General features: G+C 32.3%; 1 protein-coding gene across 2 annotated transcripts in view; it reads left to right on the top strand.

Annotated features, from left to right (window-relative positions):
* The window catches only part of LOC149562335 (uncharacterized), a 180,728-nt gene that overhangs the window by 106,420 nt on the left and 48,623 nt on the right, over positions 1-25,685 (top strand). The window contains exon 4 of one of the 2 annotated variants that reach the window (XM_089825858.1): positions 19,804-19,845. The exons of the other annotated variant lie outside the window; for it this stretch is intronic. Within the exon in view, the coding sequence (XP_089681984.1) occupies positions 19,804-19,845 (42 nt within the window). The remainder of the gene's footprint in view (positions 1-19,803; positions 19,846-25,685) is intronic. 2 annotated transcript variants of the gene reach the window in all.

Raw genomic sequence — 25,685 nt, 5'->3', positions numbered from 1 at the left:
TCGAACACATATACTCCTCAATATTAGCCAAAAGATGGTGCTTCGAATTGCCAGATCTGAGCGAAGTATTACAGGCGACAGAATAGGGTGAGGGTTGAATCCCACCGAAACCAGAATAGCCAAGTAGGGAAGATCTTTCACTTTCGAAATGGCGAACAACAGAGAACTCCAACAAGAATTCACAGTACAAAAGAAATAATCAAAATGTACACCTAATATCTACCTACAAGCTGTGCATAAATACTTGTAGGGGAAAACTTTTCGAGGGTGTACAAAGATAGTCGATGACAACACAAACTACGGAAACAAAACAAAAATGGATTCAAGATATATTAAATCAATCGGCCCATCAACAATAGTTTGATTAATAATCTATTTTATGATGGGGATATTACATCGGCTGTACATTTGGTCGATAATCCTTATTGCATTTTCTAGAGTAATATATGTTAAGATTTGTGGATCTCTGATAGATAAAACAACTACAAAATAAATGCTTTCAGAGAATATCTTACTTGAATAGTGTTGAATGTATTTACTTCTTCTTTGGTAGCGATCACAGTTTATCTTCCCTCTTTGAACTATATATTGTTATGACTAAAGTGATATATAACTGATGTAACAATATTAACAAAGTGCAATGTTCATACAATGATTATTTATTAATTGTAGGTACTAGAATGCCGTAGATGAATACCTTTCCCTGCAGCCAGAATGCACGTATATATAATCAGAATACATGACTCCAAAGAGTCATGTCTCTACGTGGCCCAAGGGCCACGTAGAGACATGCCTCTTCGGAGGCATGTTTCATAATAACAGTAACAAACAACCTTTGATTAGTATGTGCCCAATAACAAGAATATAATGTGGCACGATAAAGTGAGTATCTCTCGATATCATAAAGGAGCCTGATCACAATAAAAGGCTGCCGATAATCAATAAAACTTGATCACAATATTTTAAGAGACTGCCGATAATCCATATCATAATACCACAAGGACATAAGCATATATATATGTATATGTATATTATATATGTGCTTACATTCATGTAGTTTATAGAATCAGCAGTAATTATCAGTATATCAAATAATCCATGTTTTGCTTCTTCTGATGCTAAAAGTATTAACACTCCTTTAGCAAGGGAGAAGTAAAACATTAATAAGTCAGAATCATCATGATCTCTACTTGCACTTAAGCAATGTCTAGAGATGTCCATGATACACATATAATCTCTACTTGCACTTAAGCAATGTCTAGAGATGCTCATACAATCTCTACTTGCACTTAAGCAATGTCTAGAGATGCTCGTATAATACACACACAGGTTTATTATTTACAAGATCGTCAACTTGTAAATAATTTCCTTCAAATGAATATGTCCATGAAAGATCGTCACCTTTCATTACATATCAAATGCTACTAAGTAACCAATAGAAGCATAAACTCAAATGAGATAAACATATTATTTCAAAAATTTATCATTGTAATTAATCATACCAAGTTTTTCTCTGAAGTATTTCAGCTTCACTTTAGCAAGAGGCTTGGTAAGGATATCAGCCGTTTGCTCATTTGTACATATGTATTCTAATTGAATAACTCCTCGATTCACCATGTTTTTGATGCAATGAAATGAAATTTCAATATGTTTGGAGCGGTTGTGAAACACTGGATTAGATGAAAGTTTAATACAACTTTGATTATCACAATAAATCACAGTGAGCTTCAAATGTCTTTTGAAGAGATCTGATAGCAACTTTTATAGCCATACTGCTTCTCTAGCACCCAAGGAAGATGCAGTGTACTCAGCTTCAGTGGAACTCAATGCTATTGAAGTTTGTTTTCGACTAGACCAAGAAATCATACCAGATCCAAGATTGAAACAATATCTTGAAGTACTCTTCCTCTCAACAGAGTTTCCGACCCAATCAAAATCTGAATATCCAAGAAGTTCAATGTTGACTTTGTCATATTTGATTTCCATTCCAATAGTGCCTTTTAGATATCTCAATATGTATTTAGCTACATGTAGATGTATCTTCTTAGGTGCACATATAAATTGACTCAAGCCATGAGTAGCATAGCATATGTCAGGACAAGTATTTACTAAATACATTAGGGATCCAATAATCTGTCTATAGTAAGTAGGATCTGCAGGTTCAGATTTGTTCATATCATCTTTTAATTTGTGTAGATTTATTTCCATAGGAGTAGCAGCTGGTTTGCATTCCATCATCCCAAATTTGGTTAAAATATCAATTGTATACATTCCCTGATTTAATATAATACAGCTGTCTTGTTGCCAGACTTCTAATCCCAAAAAGTAGTGAAGTAACCCTAAGTCTTTCATTTCAAATTCTGCTATGAGTTCTTGCTTACATTTCTTTATGAGATGTTCCTCACCTGTTATTAGCAAATCATCAACATATAATACAAGGATAATCATATCATTGCCATTAGTTTCGAAATACAGATTTGGGTCAGCTTCAATTTTGAAATATCCTAACTTCAATAGATAGTTATCTATTCCTTCATACCAGGCTCTGGGAGCTTGTTTAAGTCTATAAAGTGCTTTCTTTAATTTACAAACATGAGTTTTGCTGTCATAAGTATTGAACCCTTCTGGTTGTTCAATATAGACTTCTTCAATCTTACCATTGAGAAATGCTGTTTTTACATCCATCTGATGTACTTTCCATCCTTTGGACGCTGCAATGGCTAGGATTGTTCTCATTGAAGTGTACCTGGCAGCAGGGGCAAATGTTTCTTCATAGTCAATGCCTTCTTTCTGAGAGAACCCTCGGGCTACAAATCTGGCTTTGTATTTTTCAATACTGCCATTTGAAGCATGTTTGATCTTGAATAACCATTTGAAAGAGACAACTGATTTGTTCTTAGGTCTTGGTACAACATCCCATACGTCATTTTTTAATATAAAGTTATATTCCTCAATCATTGCTTCCTTGCATGATTGATGTGAGAGAGCTTCTTCAACATTAACAGGTTCAGATTTTATGAGTTCAGATAGCAATGTAACATAACATGATTGGTTTCTGGTCCTTTTGCTTTCCTGAATTACTTCATCTGGTTCAACCTGATTTTCTTCTAACATTTTCTTAGCCCAAAGAGGTCCCTCTTTATTATTGCTGATGTTTTCAGACTCTCTATTATTAGACATGGAAGAGAGATCAGAATCATCCTCCTTCTCAATTTCTGTAGGTTGATCTTCTTCAGAAATGGATTCATCACTATTACTAGAAATTTTAAATGCTGTGTCTTCTTCAAATATTACATCTCTACTAATTTCAGTTGTTCTTTGCCTAAGAATGTAGATCCTGTATCCTTTTGTAGTTTCACTATATCCAATGAATATTCCCTTCTTCCCGAAAGGCTCTGATTTCGTTATTTTCTCTTTTGGTATGTGAATATAAACTAGACATTCAAATATTCTCAGGTGACTTATATTTGGTTTAACGCCTATGAATACTTCCTCTAGGGTGGTATTCTCTAATATGGAGTGAGGGCATCGGTTTTGAATGTAGACAGCTGTATTAGATGCTTCAGTCCAAAATGAATAATGAAGATTTTGATCATGTAACATAGCTCTAGCTGATTCAACTATAGATCTATTTTTCCTTTCAGCTATTCCATTCTGTTGAGGATTACGAGGTATAGAAAACTCTCTCTTAATCCCAACAAAATGCATAAGTTTTTAAAGATATCATATATTTATTCACCCCCATTGTTTGACCTTAGGGTTTTGATCTTTTGACCTGATTGTTTTCAACTAAGGCTTTGAATTCTTTGAATTTGGATAAGACTTCAGATGACTCCTTTTTCTTTAGAAAATAGATCCAGGTTCTCTTAGAGTAATCATCAATAAAGATTATATAGAAAAGACACCCATTAAGAGAGGGGACTGACATAAGGCCACAGAGATCTGTGTGAATAAGTTCAAGAATGGATTAGGATTTATGATCACCTTTAGGGAAGGAATGTTTAGTATTTTTACCTAATGCACATCCCTTATAGATACTTAAATGATCAGCTTTCAGATTAGGTAGGCCTTTTACAATTTTCCCTAGATGATAAAGCCCGATAATTAAGATGACCTAGTCTCCTACGCCAGATTTCAGAGGAATTTGACTAACAATTACTAATGGTTAAGTTTAGATTAGGGTTTTGATTATTACAAAGCTTATAAAAACTTCTATCTCTAACTCCAATGGAGATGGCTTTCTTAATAGTTGAGTTCTTGGGCCAAGATAGAACTCTGTCTTCTTGAAATGCAATTCTGTATCCTTGATCAGCAAGTCCGGAGATGGAGACAAGGTTTCTCTTAATTCTTGGTACATATAAGACATTCTTGAGTTGAAGTGTAATTCCAAAATTCAGTTGTATAGAACAGGAACCAATTCCTTTAATAGGATAAGAGGAGTTATCTCCAATGGTTACTTCTTCTGGTGTATGATTAGAGAAAGTTTCAAACTTATCCTTAAATTCAGTGATGTGACAAGAAGCTCCACTATCTATGATCCAAGTATTGAGGTTAGTGTTTAATTCACTTGAGAGAGCTAAATAGAATGCATAATTTTCTTTTTCTACTTTCTCAATATTTTCATCCTTAACTTCCGCTAATGTTGCTTGAATTTTTTGCTTCTTTGGACATACATAATAGAAGTGACCAATCTTGTCACATTTAAAACATCTAACTTTGGACCAGTCACATTGTTTTTGATATTTGTGATTTTTGTTGAATTCCTTCTTGTTATGTTTAAACTTTCTTTTCTTGTTTGATATAGTATACAGTGCTTGGATGTCTCCCTTTTGATTTGTAATAAGTCCTCTTGAAGCTAGTCTGGATTCTTCCTAAGTACATTCATTTTTTAATTGATCAAATTTTGAAAGTTCAGGGTGTGAACTTAAACCTCGAATGAAGGTTTCCCATGACAGAGGAAGACCTCTAAGTGCAATCATGCTTAGTTCCTTATCATCCACTTGATTTTTCATAGTTGCAAGTTGATCTTTTAATTCAGTAATTCTTAAGAAATATGAGGTTATAGATTCTCCATTTTTCATCTTTATATAAAGTAGATCTTGTTTTAAAGTTAATAATCTACTTGTATTGTTGATTTCAAATGTATTTTGAATGAAGGAGAACATTTGAAATGTAGTTTGAAGATTAGCTATAGATGGAAGTATATGATCTTTTACTGAGTCTATAATGATGTTCATTGCTTTATTATTATGCCTTTTCCAAGTTGCTTTTTTTGATTCACTTTCAGGCATGAGTAAATTTGATTCAATGTATTTTTCTAATTCCATTTCTCTTAGCACTATTAATGATCTGATTTTCCAAGATGATAAATTTGATGCTCCATCTAGCCTATCTTCTATTCTTACGAGATTCACCATTTTAATACTTTGATTTTAAAAACCTCTTTCTTTAACTTTTGAAATTTAGATTTGAGTGAATACTTTGTAATAGTTTTCCTATCAGTATAGCTCTGATACCATGTCAAGATTTGTGGATCTCTAATAGATAAAACAATTACAAAATAAATGCTTGCAAAGAATATCTTACTTGAATAGTACTGAATGTATTTACTTCTTTGGCAGCGATCACAGTTTATCTTCCCTCTTTGAATTGTATACTGTTATGACTAAAGTGATATATAACTGATGTAACAATATTAACAAAGTGCAATGTTCATACAATGATTATTTATTAACTGTAGGTACTGGAATGCCGTAGATTAATACCTTTCCCTGTGGCCAAAATGCACACACACACACACACACACACACACACACACATATATATAATCAGAATACATGACTCCGAAGAGTCATGTCTCTATGTGGCCCAAGGGCCATCTAGAGGTATGCCTCTTCAGAGGCATGTTTCATAATAACAATAACAAACAACCTTTGATTAGTATGTGCCCGATAACAAGAATATAATGTGGCATGATAAAGTATTTCCCGATATCATAAAGGAGCCCAATCACAATAAAAGGCTAACGATAATCAATAAAACTTGATCACAGTATTTTAAGAGACTGCCGATAATCCATATCATAATACTACAAGGACATAAGCATATATATATATATATATATATGCTTACATTCATGTAGTTTATAGAATCAACAGTAATTATCAGTATATCAAATAATCCATGTTTTGCTTCTTCTAACACTAAAACATTAACAATATATATATATATATATATATATATATATATATATATATATATATATATATATATATATATATATATATATATATATATATATAAAATGCCACAGTGAATATATTCACAACGATGATGCTTACGTGGATACCTCCAAGTCCCATATTAGAATGCCATCATAACTATAATATTATCATGTTAAAATAGTATCGTGTATAGTGGGCACCGATACCATTACTATTAATCGTGGTTATTAATATGTATGTTATGAAGCGACACTATTAAATTGGGCGGATAGGCTATGTTCATGTAGGGACATGTCTCTACATGTGACATGTCCATTCATAATCTTATATATTTTGTTTCAAATGAATTCTTGGAAAACACAAAAAACAAAAAAGTGCAAGTACACGAAAGGAGCAGATATAATATTTACCTTCTCAAGTTATAAAAATTATCATACTTGTATTAACTTTGATCTGATATTGTGGTTCTGCAAATTGTATTAAAGGCATATTAGAGACCTTGAAGAATTGAAAATTAATTCAATTTGTCTTTCACTTAAATCTGATAAAATTTAACATAGTATCAGAGCCTAGTTAAAGAAGATCCTTATCAGATTTACAATTGTATTAAAGGCATATTAGAGACCTTGAAGAATTCAAAATTAATTCAATTTGTCTATCACTTAAATCTGATAAAATTTAACATGGTATTAGAGCCTAGTTAAAGAAGATCCTTATCAGATTTATAAAAGAGATGATCTAAATTAACTTTAATTAGCCGAAAGGCTATTTATGTTGGGATTGCCCACTGATATTCAATGTCGGACGCTCGGAAATTTCTTTGTTTTGTCGATAAAAGGTCTTGTTATGTCAGAAAAGAAGCTGCCAATGATGTGTTTTTCTGGCGCTGTGTTGGTATTTGGTGGTCATTTTAGCTGCTTTTTCTCATTTATGAGCCCCTCCCTTGTCTCTCATGCACACACATCTATAGCCGCCAGTTTTCAATGTCTTACGCTGACCGGGAAGTGTTTTTGTTGATCGAGAAATGTTCGCCAACAGATTGGGGTGTGGTCCCACCATTCGTGGTAACGTGGATTCTTTAAAAGTATTAACTCTGTTATAGTCACTTCGACTTGGAAAACCATTATACGTCTACCGCTTCTTTATTAGGGATTTGGGGTCTAGATATTTCTTCAATAAAGTATATTGCATTGCAGTTTCCATTGGTTTACTTATTCATTTGTCAAGAGGATTAGTTTTTCGTAGAGTTACTTTGGAGACGGATTAAATCCTATATTCTTAACTAACAATAAATAAAGACGGATTAGTTTCTATATTCTTAACCAACCGCAAATAAATATATATTATTAAAGTACATCGATTAGATTTTACTTTGTCTAAAAGAAGAAAGCTATTTGTATTGTCTTCCTCAAACTTCCATTCGGATTTGCCATATACTTTAGGAACGTTTACTAGGTATATATAATATATGTGTAAGGCATTGCTTACAATGTATGGATTATATTATTGAATTTTTATTTAATGATTTTAATTCTATTTATAGAAAATAAAATTATTTTTAATTATGAAAGATTTGGAATATGATAAAATTCAATGTTTAATTTCGTTAGAAATTAAAATAGAAATTCATAGAAATTAAATAATATTTTTAAAATTGTAATTATTTTTATTCATATAGATAAATATACATATGAAAGCACCGATCAAATAGAGAATCTAAAGATAAAACATTATGGAGTCAAAATTGATGGAGAATAAATATTGCAAGTAAAAATTGCATGAAAACAATGTAAAAAAAGAGATTCACTTTGAAGTGAAAAGAGAAAACTGAGTAAATGGGGACAAAGAGGGGTAAATATTCTTAGAAACAAAAGTGCAAAAGAATTTTGGAGATGTTCATTTTAATCATGAGAAAATTAATTGTATGAGGATACTCCGATACAACTCCTTTAGACAATTAAAAAAAATTGATTTTCAGTAATCAACTATAATTTCATCAAATCATGCATTACTTTCATTCTATTCTTGTTTAAAATTAGTACTTTAATTCTTAAAAGTAATATGTCTTATTCATTCTATTACTATATTTAAATATTAAATGAAAATCAAACATATTATATTATTGAATATTTATATCTTTAACTCTTTCAATTTTAAACTTTTTGTAAATAATGTCTTTGTATACATTCAACTTTATTATATAGAAGGAAAAGAAGTAGAAGTCAATGACGATGAAAATAAAAAAGAGGGACATGAAGGAGAAAAAGGAGGAGCAAAGCGGGGACAAGGAGGAGGAGGAGATAGAGGAACAAAACAAATGAGGAGGAGGAGAAAGGCAATAAAGGGAAAGTATTGACGAGAAAGAGAAGGAGAAGATGAAAGAAGGGAAAGGAGGAGGAGAAAGAAAAGGAGGAGTAGAAGGAGGAATAGTAAGAGAAGAACACAAAGGTGGAAAATGGGGAGAGGGCAAAAGAAAAGAAGGAAAATTAGAAGGAAAATATATTAAGTTTTTCCCTTTCAATCTCTAGAGTATATCTTACTATCGCCATAACCATTGCACTTGTTTGAAGTCCCTCAAATTTCCTAAATATACAAAATGGTGAACGGTGTCAAATTTGAAGATCGACTTTATGGAGCATCAACCTTTGTATCATGCAAATTAAGGATAATGCTTGCAAAAAAGAGCATGAGTTAGAATCATTTATTGAAAAGGAACCTTCTATTCCTAGTGAAGAAAATGAAAAACAACCATGAATAAAAAAAATGATAGAGCAATGAAAAACGTAGCAGATGTTGTAAAAGATCATATAGTTCCAGTCATACTCAAAACTAAGTATGACATACGCCATGCTCACATTTTTGGAAAACATATATGAGATAAATAATACAAGTTGAGCTCTTGCTCTAAACAAATGGTCACATCATATCTAAATGAACAAAAGTGAAATTGTTACATCATATTTTATGAGAATCACAAAATTAAGAGACAAATTATCAACTATTGGTCATATAATTGACAACAAAGAACTAACTATAATGTCCCCATTTTTAGCAGGTTCTTGTAGTTGGCTAGGTCAGCTCACCATCGCAACCCTCGTGAGATGACAATAGGATTTGAGGGTCTTAGTTGTGTGGTTATAGGCTTTCGAACAATCTATGGCGTGTTTTGGCTCCGTTTGAGGGACTTACTATTTATAGTAAGTCAATCTGTTGGTTTCGATGAGCTCAGTTGAGTCAGAGGAGTTGGAGGATGCTCTCAAGTTTTATTTTGGGCTTCCAGTTTGGGCTCCAAGAATTTTTGAGGGAGTGTCTATTTATAGTAAGTCACCCCGTCAGGATCATTCATCGTCTTTCATCATCAAGATCACTTTGGTGTTGTCAGATTTCGATTCTGATGCTTCTTTAGTTGTTTTCACAAGATAGGTGAATTATTATTATTATTCATTTAGACACGCTGAGGTTGCTATTTTTGATAGTGTTGTTGGTTGGTCAACTCAATATCATAGCTCGTTGGAACCGGGACAAAATGTTTTAAATGATGGGAATAAGAAACAATGGCCTTATGTGTTAGAATTTTTATGTTATGGTGGAAAAGGTCATTTTTGGAGCCAAAAGAAATTAATAAATTAGATTATAATGACACTTTATCATAGTTTAATGTTGTGTATGGGAAGCTTCTTAAGTGAAGTTTATTTGGGAAACTTTGTGCCATTTGGAGATTATAAATATGAGCCCATTTGATGAGTAAAGCATCCAATTATTTGATTATCTCATTTTGCTCTTGTTGTCTTCGTGACATTTTTGACTCTGAAGTTTGTGTCATTGCAGAAGTATAAGGGTTTGGGATCTACAGCTGAAGTATTGTAGATTTAATTATGAGAATCCACAGTTGAGGTATTGTGGACTTTTGAGTTTTATTATCGTCTCCTCTTTCTGTATTAACTGTGGCTGAGGAGCATTTATACAATTGAATATTATAATTTATTTGTTGCTAGATAAGGGTTTAGTCTATAGATTGGAGTTTGTTTTGGGCAGCATTTGTAAGGGTAGATTGTGAATGCCAGATTGAAATTGGATCAGGCGGCTTTCAGTTTGACTTTGCAATTACATTCTATTGCAAAGACCGGGTTCTTAATTTGTAAAATTCAGTTAATATTACATAGTTTGAAAGTAAATAGGTTGGCTTCAAATTCTGATTTATAATCAGCCAACAATTAAATTCACTTTTCATTATATCAATATATGGTTTGTTGATGAATGAATTTAGAGGCTGGTGTGAACCATTTCAGAATGTTTAATTGGCGTTTGGTATTTATTTATGCAAAACTTATAAGGGATGTTGTTTCATCTTAGGATCAACTATGATTTCCTGGTTTAGTAGTAAGCAATCCTTTGTTGCACAAATATTGACAGAAGCTGAATACATTGCAGAATCCATGAGATCTCGAGAAGCTGCATGGCTGAGGAAACCCCTTGTAGGATTGTTTGGGAAATCCTTACCTCCCACGATCATTTATTGTGATACTCAAAGTTGTGTTAAGCTCTTAGTAAACCCAGTATATCATGACATATCAAAGGATATTGAGATTCCTTACCATTACATTAGAGACATGGTTGAGAGAAATGTCATCCAATTGAGATATAATATCACAAAAGAGAAAGCAACGAACATTCTCACCAAGCCACTCTCCAAAACTCAGGTATAATTCTTGAGAGGTAAACGTGGCATGATTGGAATGTAATTTTTATTTGAGATTGAATTTCAAAACTGTTGTACAAACGTATTCTGAAGATGTTTTATGAGAAAACTCTTTTTATGTCATGTGTATTTGATGACTTGATGGGCCCTGTGAACATCATTAAAAGGTGACGACCTTTCAATGACGAACACTTTTTTTTATTCTTGTTATTGTAAAGTGACGACTTTGCAATAGTGAAATCTTATTATCATGTGACCTGATATCATTGATGTATCATGATAATTAATATCTCATAAGGTAATACTAACCGAGAAGAGTATATCCTGTAAAATTTTAGATTACTACATGAGTTAGATTACTAAGATATCACATGATGGATACTCTGTATCCGTGGATATGCCATGATGAGATATCTTAATGATAGGCATTGAGGTGCAAGTGCGCACATTATAACATATATTATGAGTATGGTGAATATCATGTGTCATGATATTTGTGGACATGCCATTACCCCTAATATTATCATATGATAATATCATTATGGTGGAAATCTTGACAATTGATATTTGTGGATGTGCCATAATAAGACTATCTTTACAATTATGAATAAGTTATTGTGTTTTAACTTTTCATCTATAGGTGATTTCCCTCCATGGCTAAGACGGAGGATAATGAAAGGAGCAAATATGATATTTGAAGGGAAAAAATAATGAAAACCCATCAATATTTTTTTAAGGGAAAAAATTACGAAAACCCATCTAAATTTTTCAAGGAGAAATGATGAAAACTCATCAAAGAATTTTTTAAAAGAAAAAATAATGAAAACCCATCACAAATTTTGCACGGGGAAAATCATGAAACCTATTAGCAAAACTTTCATCTGTCAAAACACGAGACTTCATGTAGTAAACAACACATGTAAGCAACATGCAACTCACAATAAGAACATGCAAGTACATGCAACCCTCCAAAATCAAAGACATTTGCTCAAACCCAAAAATCATATGATTGAAACCTTCAACTAGTCTTACAATTTTCAGCAAAAATCCTAAAAAATGAATCACAAATTTTCATAAAATACTTCAACGATTTTTGTTTCAAAAAATCGAAAAACCAATTTCTAGAAAAAAATTTAGATCAGGCGAGGCTCGAGTTTTTCTTTAAAAATTGCCAAATTTTATGAAATCCCATCGACCTACTCTTATACCATATTATGGTAAGTCAATGTTGTATTAAACAAAGGAGATGAAAGCTCCTTACATTGATTTACAAAGACAATGTTTCTAAAAGAAACAATTGTTAACGAAAGACAAAACTACAAACTAGTTAGTAAACTGAAGAAACTAAGATGAGCATTAAAAAAATGCTACAATATTCTAAGAATCAAGTGTGTTGTATGGAGCAACGATCTCTTATGAAGAGATACAAATTCAGTCAAGACATGTCTCTCAAAGATGTAGCTATTCGATAGGGAGAGATATAGAAGGAGGTGGAAGAGCATCATTTTCAATCATTAAATAGGAGATTATATAGATGGGTTGGATAATGACCACATCGAAAGATCATATACTGTTAGATATAATCAGCATTGATCGAATAAGGAATATAAAATATATTTTCACTACTTACAAGGAAGAGATAAAAAGGGAAATAAATCTTTATGTTGCTGGAAAGCATTGCGGGAGAGTGAATTATGTTGTAACACTTCTATGAATTAGATATTGATTCACAGTGGATTATGTCTGAATTTTATTAGGGATAAGGATCTTTATATATATATATTGGATGATAATAATGAAATTAGTCATATATATACATATATTATAAATATTTATGATATATAAGATAGTAATATATACTTAGTCTAATCCTTATTCACTCCTTTATTACTGTTAAAAGGGTAGGGAGTTTGTGTAGGAAGAGGTAGAGCAACTCAGTCACATAATAGGGTTCGAAGATGGTTAAGAATCTGAGGGAGCTTGCTTGGAGACTATTCCTGTGACCTAACACGGTAATTTTGCCATCCTTCTTAAGGTTAGTTATTAGGAGAGAAGTAAGGAATTAGGGATTAATATGTATGAATCAATGATTATTCCTTGATTTAAATGCATTGTGCTGACTGTTAATCATTGGGAACCCGAGTCGCAACTTTTGAATTTGAATTCGAGAACAGTAAAATTCAAATGAAAATCAGCAAGTTAAATAATTTGAATAAAAATTAATCATTAAATTTTTCCTTTATAAATTTAATTTTTGAAATATAATTAATATATCCAAAAAATAACTAAATAAATAAAGTTTTCTATTTGTAAACAATAATTTTATAAATAATTATTATTAAAAAATTGAAAAACTAATATACAATAGTTTTTATTTATACATATGTTTTTGGTGTTTATATTTATATTATTAAACATACAAGTTCATAATAATGTATTATAATATAATTATGTATAATTTAATTTAATTCAATATATTAGTTTTTAATGTAATATACTTAGTAGGTAATTAAATATAACATTTTATAGGTAATAACCTACAAGGCTACAACACAATGGTAAGTTGTGAGCTTCTCATCTGGGAGGTCTTGCATTCGAGTCTACACAAGCTTAACAAATAAAAATAATTAATCTCAACTAATAATAACACTTAATCTTGGGTTCAACCCATTACCCATAAAAAAAAGATTATGTTACAACTTATATGAGAAAAATTAAAAAATATAACTTATAATTTGCTGCATATATTAATAAATCTAATTTTATTAATTTTAATATATTCTATAAATGAAAACCTTATAAAAATCAAATAAAGTTGATAAGTGAATATTGTGACCAACTTCCCTCTCGTGGCTGAAAATCACGTCGAAAATGATTAGGGAAGTGAAAATTGCGGTGGAAATGATCATGGAAGCTAGAAGTATGTTGGAAATGATTAGGGAAGATGTGGAGTGAAGAGATTCAGATGCATTTTTAGAACCACAAATAATGTTCCATTAAGAACTATAGAAAATGTTCTTGAAAACCCTTAAACATCACTAAAAAAATATAGTTAGGTGGAAAAAGATGACACACTTTTCCAAACGAATATATGCCTGAATTTTAACAAATGTTATAGAAATATTTGAAATTTTCCTAAATTCGAATTTGATGGTTGAAGTTTGGAAAATGTTGTGAATAATTTGGGAACATTACCCAAGACTTTAAATTTTTGTTCCCAAGAACAATCCAAACCCTAGTTGGGAAATGTACTCTAAATCAAGTAAATTCTCAATAGGGGACATTACAATTAGAAGTTACATCATGTATCCAAGAGGAAGATAAATTTAAAAGTTGAGGTACAAGAAATAAACAAGGACATATCAGCAACTAGTGAGGAAGATAAACAAAAAGTTGTGGTACAAGAAATAAACAGGACATATTAGTAGTTAGTCCAAAACCTTATCCCATGAGATCGAATAGTGGAAGTTTGGGGAAAGATAGGTTTGTAAACAAGGATTTCATTTACCTTATTAATATCCCCTTGTTTGAAGCAGATGCCAATCAAATCTATGACATCCCATTGCTTCAATTAAATGAAGAAGTCCTTGGCAAAATTAAGTAAACCATAGAATTTGGGATCTTAATGCATCTTCAATCAAAGGAATATTGAGACTAGCTTGGGACAATATGAAAAACCCTAAAAATGCTATCACTAAATGTTCTTCATTCAATCCATGAAAAAATGAAGTTTGATAAGGATTCTTTCGTTGGATCAAAGATCAAAAACCGTTTGTTCAAATTTGATAGTAAAGAGAAGTCATACTACTGTCCTATGTCTCATGCAAAATACGGCTTACCATCATAGTGTTCCACTTTGGATGATCTATTGGGCATTCTAACATCTCTAAGTTCTCGGAGATTAATTATTCAGATTTCTACCTCCATCACAACAGACAATGGTTCCTCTCAACATCCTAGATCATTCATAAACCTGATATGTTGGAATTGTTGGAATTATGTTTTTGAATTTTTCAGGGAAGGAGTTGTTTGACTTAATGGGTGAACCATGTCGAGCCTTGAGTTTCTATACCAAACACTCCATAAGATTCCCAAAGAGGCATTTACAGTTTGGACATGAGAATCAGCTTATCAAAGTCAAAAAAGAAGAAACTAGTGTTATTGGATCCATCTATCTAAAGCATCATTGATTATTATCAGCCCATAGGAGTTATCAGCTTAGTGTCTCTAAACCCTAACCTTTTTGTTACTTATTTTGAAATAGAAAAGGAGGGAGAGAGAGAGAGAGAGAGAGAGAGAGAGAGAGAGAGAGAGAGAGAGAGAGCTACATTTACAGTCTAAGAACATTTGTGCGGGTCCCCTTGTGCAACCAGCAAAAACACATTTTATTCACCGAGTTATCCATGCATCATCAAGACTTGACATTAGAAACCTTTGGGTTTTCTCATCTGATCATATCCAATATCATCTGAGATTCCCTTGTTCAAGAGAGGATATAATATACTCAGTATATTTTGTTCTATGTTGGTAGCATGCAAAACCCTTATCGACTAGAATGTAACCATAGGGCTCATTAAATTAGAAAAAAGGGAGGAATTGATAAAAGTACAAACACGCAATACATTTAAAAACAATAGGAATCAGATCTATTAGATTTCCACAGTCTGTGTAAATAAGATTTTTAATTTCTGGATTTGATTGTGTAGAGTTTTTTTACCATCAAATCCAGAAATTAAAAATCATATTAACAATAGGAATGCCACAGTTCGTAGACTCAGACTCAGAGAATACTCAGCAAGCCCAAAAAAACTTATGAAAACTTGGTAAAGTGCAACAACCTAGAAAGTCCTAAAAATTTACTTTTCTTAAAAAATACATTTTTCTGCAAAATTCAATTACATAATGTATCAAAATGAATCTAAAAAATCACGAGGAAGGGCTGGCAGACTTTGAAGCAGTGTTGATGTTTGCTAGCTCCTTGATGAATAAACCTGCACAAATGTTAGTACTTCCAAGAAAAGTCTATGTATATCTTCATAGAGTTAAGACCCTAACTTCCAAGGCAACCCCTTCTTAAGGAGAGACTATGATCAGGTACTTAGCCCTTGTGGGTGTGCTCCCAAGGGTTCTAGTTGTCTTGCACAATTTTGTCATGTCCCCATATTTATAAGATTTAATAAATTATTATATATTATAAAGGAAATTCATATCACATAATATATTGATCAATATAATCATATCCTTTAGTATATATGATTATAATATGATGAATATAAATTAATGTGATAAATAAATAAACTAATATAAAATAATGTGCATGAATAATAGTATTTTAAAGACATAATAGAGTCCAGATATTGACCTAAAATCTATATGATCTAAGTCTATATATTAACCTGAAACATAAAAACAAAATATTATTATAAATATAAATTTCTGAAAATACATAATTCTTTTTATAAGATTATATTATATTATAAAAACTATATTATAATGAACAAATCATGAGTTTATTGGATGAATAGTCACAACCTTTGTAAGAGGCATTTCTACAATTATCGAACATATAAGATGTAAGCAGGGATACTATAAACAAAAGAAGAACAAGGCTGAAAAGATGAATAGAAGGGAGCATTTTGAATAGAACGATCAAGAAGTACGAAGAGAACACTGCCCTCAGCAAAGACGACACAGAGCAATTCAAGAAGAGTGAACATACAGTTGCAAATCTACAACACAACATGCACTTAGGGAAATACATTCAACATGTTTAATATTTGACTGAGCTTCAGACTCAAGAATATATGATAGCGACCATAAGAAGAGAGAAATTGACCAACATTTAAAAAGGTAAAATATCAAGTTCGAGACATTTCTAGAGAGGAATGTCAGGTACCAAAGAAGACAGATTTCATGAAGACCAAGAACGTAGTTACATCTGAACCTAGCAGAGAAGAAAGAATGCATGAATCAAAGAAGACCTTCAACCAATATTATGTATGGACTGTGACTAATCAACGCATATGGATTATGACTAAAGACACCCACAGCTGAACAAATTACCCACAGAGAAATTGTATTTTCTGCAATGCTAGAATCCATTTTTTTTTGCTTGCAACATGCGATGATCACAGCTCAGAAGAATTACCATTCGCACTGCTGAAGGTAACATTTCGAGTATTCTGTTACAAAAAGTTTCCAGTCAAAGAAAATGAATCGACATAGATTCAAACCGAATAGGGGAATATAGCAACGAATATAAGAAGGAAATCACCGTCAAAGATAATCCATATTGACCAAACAAGACAGAAAATAAATAATAAATATATCCTGCACACAGTGGAGGAGATTGCACACGGAAAGCTAGATATAGAATAAAAATTATCAAGTGTGGATACGAAGTCATTAAAGGACAATCAGGAGATATACTAAAAGAATAAGAATCAGAATACAAGGGCAGGGATTTATAAAATAAAATTAGTAAAAGCGTGAAACTATGAACCAAGAATAGAAAGTGAGGTAAGTGTTTAGGAGGATACATATATATAAACAAACTTCCAATTCAATTTATGATTATTAGAATTACAAGGAAGATGCAGAGTGAAAGTCAATAAGATATATACAAAATTATTCTCTTAACAGTTCGATCTTTAGCAAATCAATCTGGAAAGTCATTATTGGAGCATAATTACGATAACCATAACTCAGATCAATCATTATCCAGAGACTGTCATAAGAACAATCAAATTATATATTTTGACATATATATATAAATTCTATGTGAATACATACAATAAAGGATCATAAAGCAGTCTATTTGAAAACTTAAATTAAATTTATGAACATTCAAACCAAGGGACATTACAAATTTAGAACAACTCTCCAGTTAAGGTACCATCTCCTCACCGTGATTCTCTATTTAAGACCTACGAAGAGTCAATTTTTATTAAATCCATCCTTCCTTGGAGAGAGCTCTATCTCATCCTTGGCCTTATGGATATCCACTCCCTTACATATGCATATGTTTCTTTCCTAACAGTATACTGACCTTCAGACATGTCCAATCTTTGTCTTAATTCCTCGCTAGGAATTATAACATTCAACTTAGAATGTCCTTGGTTCTTGTCCTTTTCACTAGGTAACGCAAGTTCTTGTTTGTCAATGATTGCTTGTGCCTTTGTTGTTCAATTTGATTCTAGCTACCTCAATCTGAAAATCTCCATATCTACTGCTTAACATATTGTTCTTAATTTGATTAAGAGGGTCTGATTTTACCTGATTAAAGAGGAAGAGCTTATTGTACTTGGTTACTTAGGATATGGGTACAAGTACACTTTTTTTTTCAAAATAGGGGGGATGGGGGTACTTGAATATATCTATTTTTTTAATATATTTAATATTAATTGAAAATAAAAAAATATAAGTCATAACAATAGTTTTTCAAAACAAGAACAATGATAAAGTGTGAAGATGTAATGTATTGTTTTTAGTTTCAGATTTGCAATATTTTTATAATAATAATATATGCTAAATGTTTAGATGTATAACAGAGAAGGCAAACTTTAAAAGGCTCCCCTTTCAGATTATTGCAGGCTGTAATAAAACCCCTAGCCAGTTATACCCTTAGCAAACATCAATTTCACCAACTAATCATTAGTTTGACATTTTGTTAAAAAACTGGCAGGCAAACTTGTGCTCATTGTAATGCCAATTCTCTGACTTATTCAATTACATACATTACTACAGCAGATTTTAGTATCAGAATGTTGATAGACAATTAAATGAACAGTTCCACCTTATCATAAATTTCATTTTTCAGAATACCATATAGAATTCACAAGCAATCAATTTATCACAATTGTAAGAATCTGGAAGTTCAGACCAGTTGATCAATTTGCAGCAGAAGTATGCACTTGAAGACAGAACTGTAAATGTCTGAAATCTAGTCGTAAGTCACAGGATGAAGCCATGATGCCTATAACAGCAGCATGTCAGAACTCCCAAGTATGGATGACAAAATCCACAATTCGGCTCCCAGAAGTTGGCCACCAATATCAGCTGCTAATGACCGCCAAAGTACAAATATACGAGCTGCAAGCAATGTTTATTTTGTATGCATAGGCATCCCAAATTCTGATAAAGAATTGCCCAGGTCAACTAAATATTGCTGCAGCTAAGAGCAAAGTTTTTTTGTGCATGAAACTCTAGTGATAAATTGCTAGCAAAGATGGAAAATGCCCACGCTACAGCAGACCACAAACTGGGGTTACAAAGCTATAATTTCAACGCCGATATGGTAGATTGCAGAATTCAATAACAATAATTAACAGCAATAGAAATTCCCTAACCCAACTACATCTAGACTCAGATAATTGCAGAAGAAAAACAAGAGTTGGATTACCAATTTCCGTTAGACCCCGTTTGGTTGCAGGAATTGGGCAGGAATAGTAAAATATAAATACCCGCATTGGCCAATTTGATGTTTGTTGGCAAAATACAAAATTGGAATTAGAATTCGCCTATCCTAATTTGACCCCAAAATGGGCATAGCGGAATTCCTAAAAAAAATGGAATAAGAATAGCTTATTTGTATTCCACTTTTTATTAAACCCAATTTGATGGGTTGTCAGGTCCGTGGCTGTTCAATTGTTTTGCTGCTTGAATGATTTTTCAGAGTATTTCCTCTGTTCATGAACCATTTTCTCCATCATTCGCAGAGTTTTGATGAGCAAAATCTTCATCTTTGGCCGACTTCGTTTTGTTGAGTTTGTTTTTAGACCAGGTATTTGTTTCCTAGTTGTTAACAAGCCATGGATGTTGAAATTTCTTGGAGTTTTATTTTTGGGAACTGACGAATCTGGGGTTTCGTTGTTTGAGCAGGATTTCTTTTTGTGCTATCAGGATTTCTCTCCGATAAACCAGGTATTTCTTGATGTGCGGCGTGCCTATTTTGGTATTTTTTGTTCCATTTGGTGTTTCATTGCGCATTTGGGTATTTATTTGTTCAGTGCGTCTTTGGGTATCTTGAATCGGTTCCGCTCCTTTGCAATTGAACTCACTTCTTTCTTGAGGTCTTTGAGGACGATAGACTCACCTCATTGTTTGAGCAGATTGTCTTTTAGCTGAAGCATTGTTTAAAACATGTTATTTGGATATTTGTTTGGCCCTCCTTTCTGGGTTTTCAGTGTACCGGATGCCTAAGAAACCATTCACGAGATCAATTTCTTCACATTCAACTTTTATTCCCATCATCGAGACCACAAGCCTTATTGCCCCTATTTTTATAACCCTTTTACGCTTTCTACTTTCCATTTTCTAATCAAATTTCTATTCTCAGACATAACTAGCAAAGAAAATAATAGTTTGCACTGTCCTGTATGGTTGACATTGAGACTTCCAGATGTGATAAATTTAATAAAATGATTTGTCCAATTGCATCATATTGAGTTTTATGTGGGTTCTTTGTACATCTACGTTAAGGAAGTGCATCATCTGTTTGACAGAATGACAATAGTTTTTTGCTTATAACATAAACCAATAGCAACTTAAAATGGAGAAGCACAACTAGAGGGTTAAGGGATAAGTATTGATGTTCTGTAGATGATATTTTATGAGGTAGAGATAGCCTAGTCTAATATTTACTGCATATGCATTAGAAATTACTTGGGGAAGTTTTGGATCCTATTCTTGTCCTACAAATGTTACCACTGTTGATAGTGACAGAATTTTGCCAAATCCCACAAACACATCTGTAGGTTTCACGTGTCACAAAAGAACTGAATGATGCATATTTACAGTTTTCAGTAGCTTCAACTAAGAAAATGGACAGGCCCTTCATTACCAATAATTTCAAATAATTCCTGCCAAATATGTGCTCTAGGGAATGCGACTAATTCTGGACAAACAGGATTCTTGAATCATGTTTAGAAGACTTTTAGAAAACTGCAGGATGGTTTAAAAAACACAGCCTAGAGCAGATGTCTGTGACTTAGTGGTGCACATAACACAACCATCTGCCAGAAGTTCATAGTATGCCCAAACATTAGAAGAGCCAAGGTTAAGAGTAAAGAATTTTCATTCATTAGTAGCAGTTTTTGAACTTCGATGTCAACTTGAGTGGTTTTTGAAATACAAGAGTCTTCGTTGGAGGAAGAGAAACATACTCAGATTGAGGAGGAATTTAAAAAAACACAGCAAAGTGTCTCCATTTGAAATAGAGGCCTTGTCTACATGAAATTTTGGGTAGAAATGGAGAATATTTCCAAGTTGTGTAAGTGCAATACACATGTTTGAGAAGATTTGGTTTGATGAGAAGTAATTTGTAAGAATGATGCAAGATTTTGTGACTAGCAGATAGATTTCTGGTTCTGAAAACTCCATCGAGGCTCCCAGAACCCCATTGGGATTTGACATCACCTTTTCAACTAACTATAAAAAAATGACAAAATACTAAAGCAACAGATACATTCCTTCATTGAATGTATGGAAATTATGAACTTCCCAACTTTCTCTTCAGAGTTCTTAAGGAGCTTAAGTCTGTGATTAAGCCTGTGATTAATGAATTAGCAGGGATCAATTGTTGTTCTGGAACCACTATTGGATTCCAAAGAAGTTCCTTTCAACGTGCAAAAATGCGATGGTTATTCTAGAGATGGGAAAGCAGCTAAACATTGAGACCCGCACTTCTTTAAATTAAGTTGAAATGATACAAATGAAGAACATGTAATTCCCCTTTCCCACCAATTCAATGTTCATGATTAATGCACAAATTTTGTTTTCTGGATTTTATTGTTTAGGGAATTTCAAGAAGTGGACTGTAAACCAATCAATCTTCTAATTGTAAACCTGTCAATATTCTTAAAAAAAGTTTTAACATCAAACTTCTAATTGTAAACAGACAATCTTCTGAAAAAATGTAAACCTTTTTATTCTTTGAAAGAGATATAAACAAAGATCCCAACATCATTAAAGATGAACTCAGTGAAATGATGCACTTAAAAGAGTCATACTTTTGAGAGATTCAGTTGATGGGCCGTTATCCATGATGGAGATTGAAGCTTTAATGAGCAAGAGAAGGTTGCCGTGGACTCCCACGGTGACACTAATCATAAATCATCGTTACACTCAAACTCCAGCTACTCAACTAAAACCAATCAAAATGCAGTGACCTTTCAACAGCCCCATTGCTTCACAAACAATTTTCTTAAACCTGCTAATCAAACAACAATTAAATATAGTTACACACTCATATATGTTAACACAGTTTAAAATTCAACCCTCTTGCTCTCAAAACTAGTAATGCATATAACAAAATTGATTAAATATATAGGCAGGTCATATGCCTCATTATTCATAATGGCCATGTGGGCAGATCAAGTGCCTTAGCATCTATAACTGGACACAGGCAGACCAAATACATAAAATACTTCAGTTTCATAGTTATTCATGGATGCAATGTCAATAGCTGTATATACATCTGAAATCTGATTTCTCATATCATATTAATCTTTTAGATTGATCTCCTTCATCAAATGGAGTTCTATTCTATTTCATTAATGCCTGTTCTTATTCATCTTCACAGTCTGCTCTTAAAATCTGAATAATTCTTTTTTATTGCCACACCTCCTTTTCAAACTTTTCTTACTTATCTCCAACTTTTCTTACATATATACCACAACCTTTTTCAATGGTCACAACCTTTCATAATTACCACAATTTGAAAGAGTTGCAATCTTCATCACCGCTGTCCTTTGAAAGAGTAAATTCCTCATTTCTAACCATTCCTTTCTTCTTACACTAATCCTTACATATCTTGTGCCGAGGAAGTCACAACTCTTCATTACATATCTCTTGACTTTTCATTAAGCTTAATTAACTACTTATTATATTATATTATATTTTTTATTATTTATTACTTTTATATTAAATCTTACTATCATTTTTTTATTATAAAATCCTATTTCTGAAAGGTGGCATTACAGATGGCTAAATCCACATTGGAGAATGCTGTAATCATCTAATCTCATCTGCAGCCTACAGTAAAGACTTTGCAGGCCTGCCATGACATCATGGATTCACACAATCTGGTCATCTATGTTTGAAACACTTATCACAGCTTGTGGTTGCTATAGTAGAAGAATACCTAAATTATGAATATAATTTAGCGGTAAAAAAAAGTATATTTAGTTTGTCATCCATGCAGAAAGAATTGCACGATGTTGATGTGGTCTAAACTCTAAAGATTGGTCTATAGACATGCGCTCCCTCCACTTACCTGAAAAATTCTTGTTATTCCATTTAAATATATGTCTGGCTGTAGACTGTGCTTTAGAATGTCTGTTTTAAATGCAGAAGAAATCAACACTGGAAGACTTGCATTTTGTGTGTGTTTGTTATATCAATATGCTTTAGTCTGTATATATTAATAGAGCTGCAAAAAGTCATGAATCAACCTTATCTAATTTTGAAACATCATCAGATTAATTCTAAGGTCATGATTTGCAGAGACCTTCACTTTCTCATTTAGGTGGTTTGGGGAGCCCTTCACTTTCTCATTTTTTCTGATGTAGTGATGATCAAACCTTTAGGCCTTCTCTATAATGAGCCTTTTTTTGGAGATCATTTGTTTATTTACGCCTTTCCTTTTTTTTTTTTTTTTTGGTTTAGACTGCAGGAATCGGTGCAACACGACCCCCCTATAAACTGCAGTGCGCCTGGTAAAATTTTTAACGTGACCGGTAGTGCTGGCACGACACGCTCACCGGTACCACGAGGACGGAGGAGACTAGAACTCGTGACCAACCCCCTGCAACAGGGAAGATTTAGCCAACCGAGCTAGGGCCCCCGCCCTAAGTATTTACGCCTTTCCTTTATTTGTATCCTTTTACCATATTTTTCCTAATTGATCCTTTATACATGCAATCACTTTCCAATCATTGCTTATAGTAACCTTTGATATGTTGAAATAATTGCACAATAGGAATATTTTGTACTGTCTAATGTATCCATATAAATGTCCAACAAGAGAGGCAACCACTGATAGAGATAAGTTGCTATTTCAGAATTGGATATTCTTGCAACAATAACGATGCAGTCTCTGATTATTAGCTTCGAACGATGCCCACTGGAGTATGCCAAAAGGCTGATAATGGATACAAATAAGAGATAAAGCCTCTTTTTTTTTTTATTCCCCCACTGGCTGAATGAATCAAACTCCATCTTATACCTAATAAATTGACAAGGGTTGCATTTTAACAGACGTGTCTTATGTCTCTCCATCATTGCATCTCCTCATAATGTGCAAGTTCTACCTCTTTAAGCATAACAAAAAGATTTATTAACAAGTCGCTTCACTTCATTCACACCCTTTCTTAAATGATCCATGATAATAATTGCTTCTTAAATCATTCCATTCAATAGTAACGTCAATCAGAATAGTTGTTAAATAATAATATAAATCATGCTTGCTGCTTGTTTATTTATAGAAATCTTTTTATTCATATTATACTAATCTTGAATAATCTTAATCTTGACTAGCCAGTCTTAATGTCTTCATGATTGCCAATTGGATAATGTCTTTATCATTGGCCTTCTCATTATTATTTATTTTAACAAGCACTTCTTTGCAATGATAACCTCATTGTCCTTGACCAACGATGCATATATTTATGACCCGTTTGTAATGCCATTCTTGATGGCATAATCAATGGGTTTATCTCCCTTGCTAGACTTAACAGTATTTTGTCCTTATCTTCCATGTCCCTGGCCTGATTATTCTTCCTTGTTCTCATCGTGCATCTTCTTATACATGTAAATTGTCTCTCTCCATGTCCTGTTGATGATAGGATCACACAACATATATACCTGTGTTGGAGAGGTATGAGATTTCAAACAACGTAACTATGATTGATACTATATTTATCATATATATTTACTTATATTATATGTTATTATAACATATTTGATTGTATTATCCTTTATATTAACTCTTGTATTAATATATATAATCTTATATTGATTATTTTATTAATCAATTAGTATTATATATATTCAAATGTGATAATATCTAGATATGTTATTATTTCATTGTTTATAATGTAATTGTAACATTTATTTATTCTTATATCTTAATCTTATTATTATGAATAATAATAATTTATATTATTACTAAGAATAATACAAATGATTAAGTAAAATAAATAGATCATAAGTATTTATCAATATTATTTCTTTTGTGAACAATCGATAATAGCGTATGAACTATTATTATATTTTATCCAATTATAGGATTCCCTCTTAAAGAATGATATAAGAATAGGGTAATATATACAAAGGCATGATATTAATACATTTGATATAATTATGTAATATTGAAGAATCATTCTAATCAATGAAACATCGACTTTTTTGATTTTGAATATCAACTCATTAAATATTAGAATGGAGGTCGATGAATAATAATCTACAAATGATGTGATAGATATCCTTTCTCTTGGAGACAAGGACATATTAATATGTTAACTTAATGAAAAATTATATCATTATTATTAATAATTAATTTATCATTAAATCTTATAAATATGGGGACATGACAGTCCGCCCTTCCTCAAATTGCTTGTCCTCAAGCAATGATTGTTTACACTAAACCTTTATTGTGAATTCAATATACAAGTTATACACTCGAATGAAAGAACACATAAAGTATGCATGTAGTTAATGTCATAATGCATGAAGTAAATATCTAAGTGCTTGCAGACACAAAG

This window comes from Cupressus sempervirens, chromosome 4, assembly GCF_028749045.1.
Source record: "Cupressus sempervirens isolate cs-2001-9-10 chromosome 4, ASM2874904v1, whole genome shotgun sequence".
Taxonomy (NCBI): Eukaryota; Viridiplantae; Streptophyta; class Pinopsida; order Cupressales; family Cupressaceae; genus Cupressus; species Cupressus sempervirens.
This window is presented reverse-complemented; position numbering and strand designations above follow the sequence as displayed.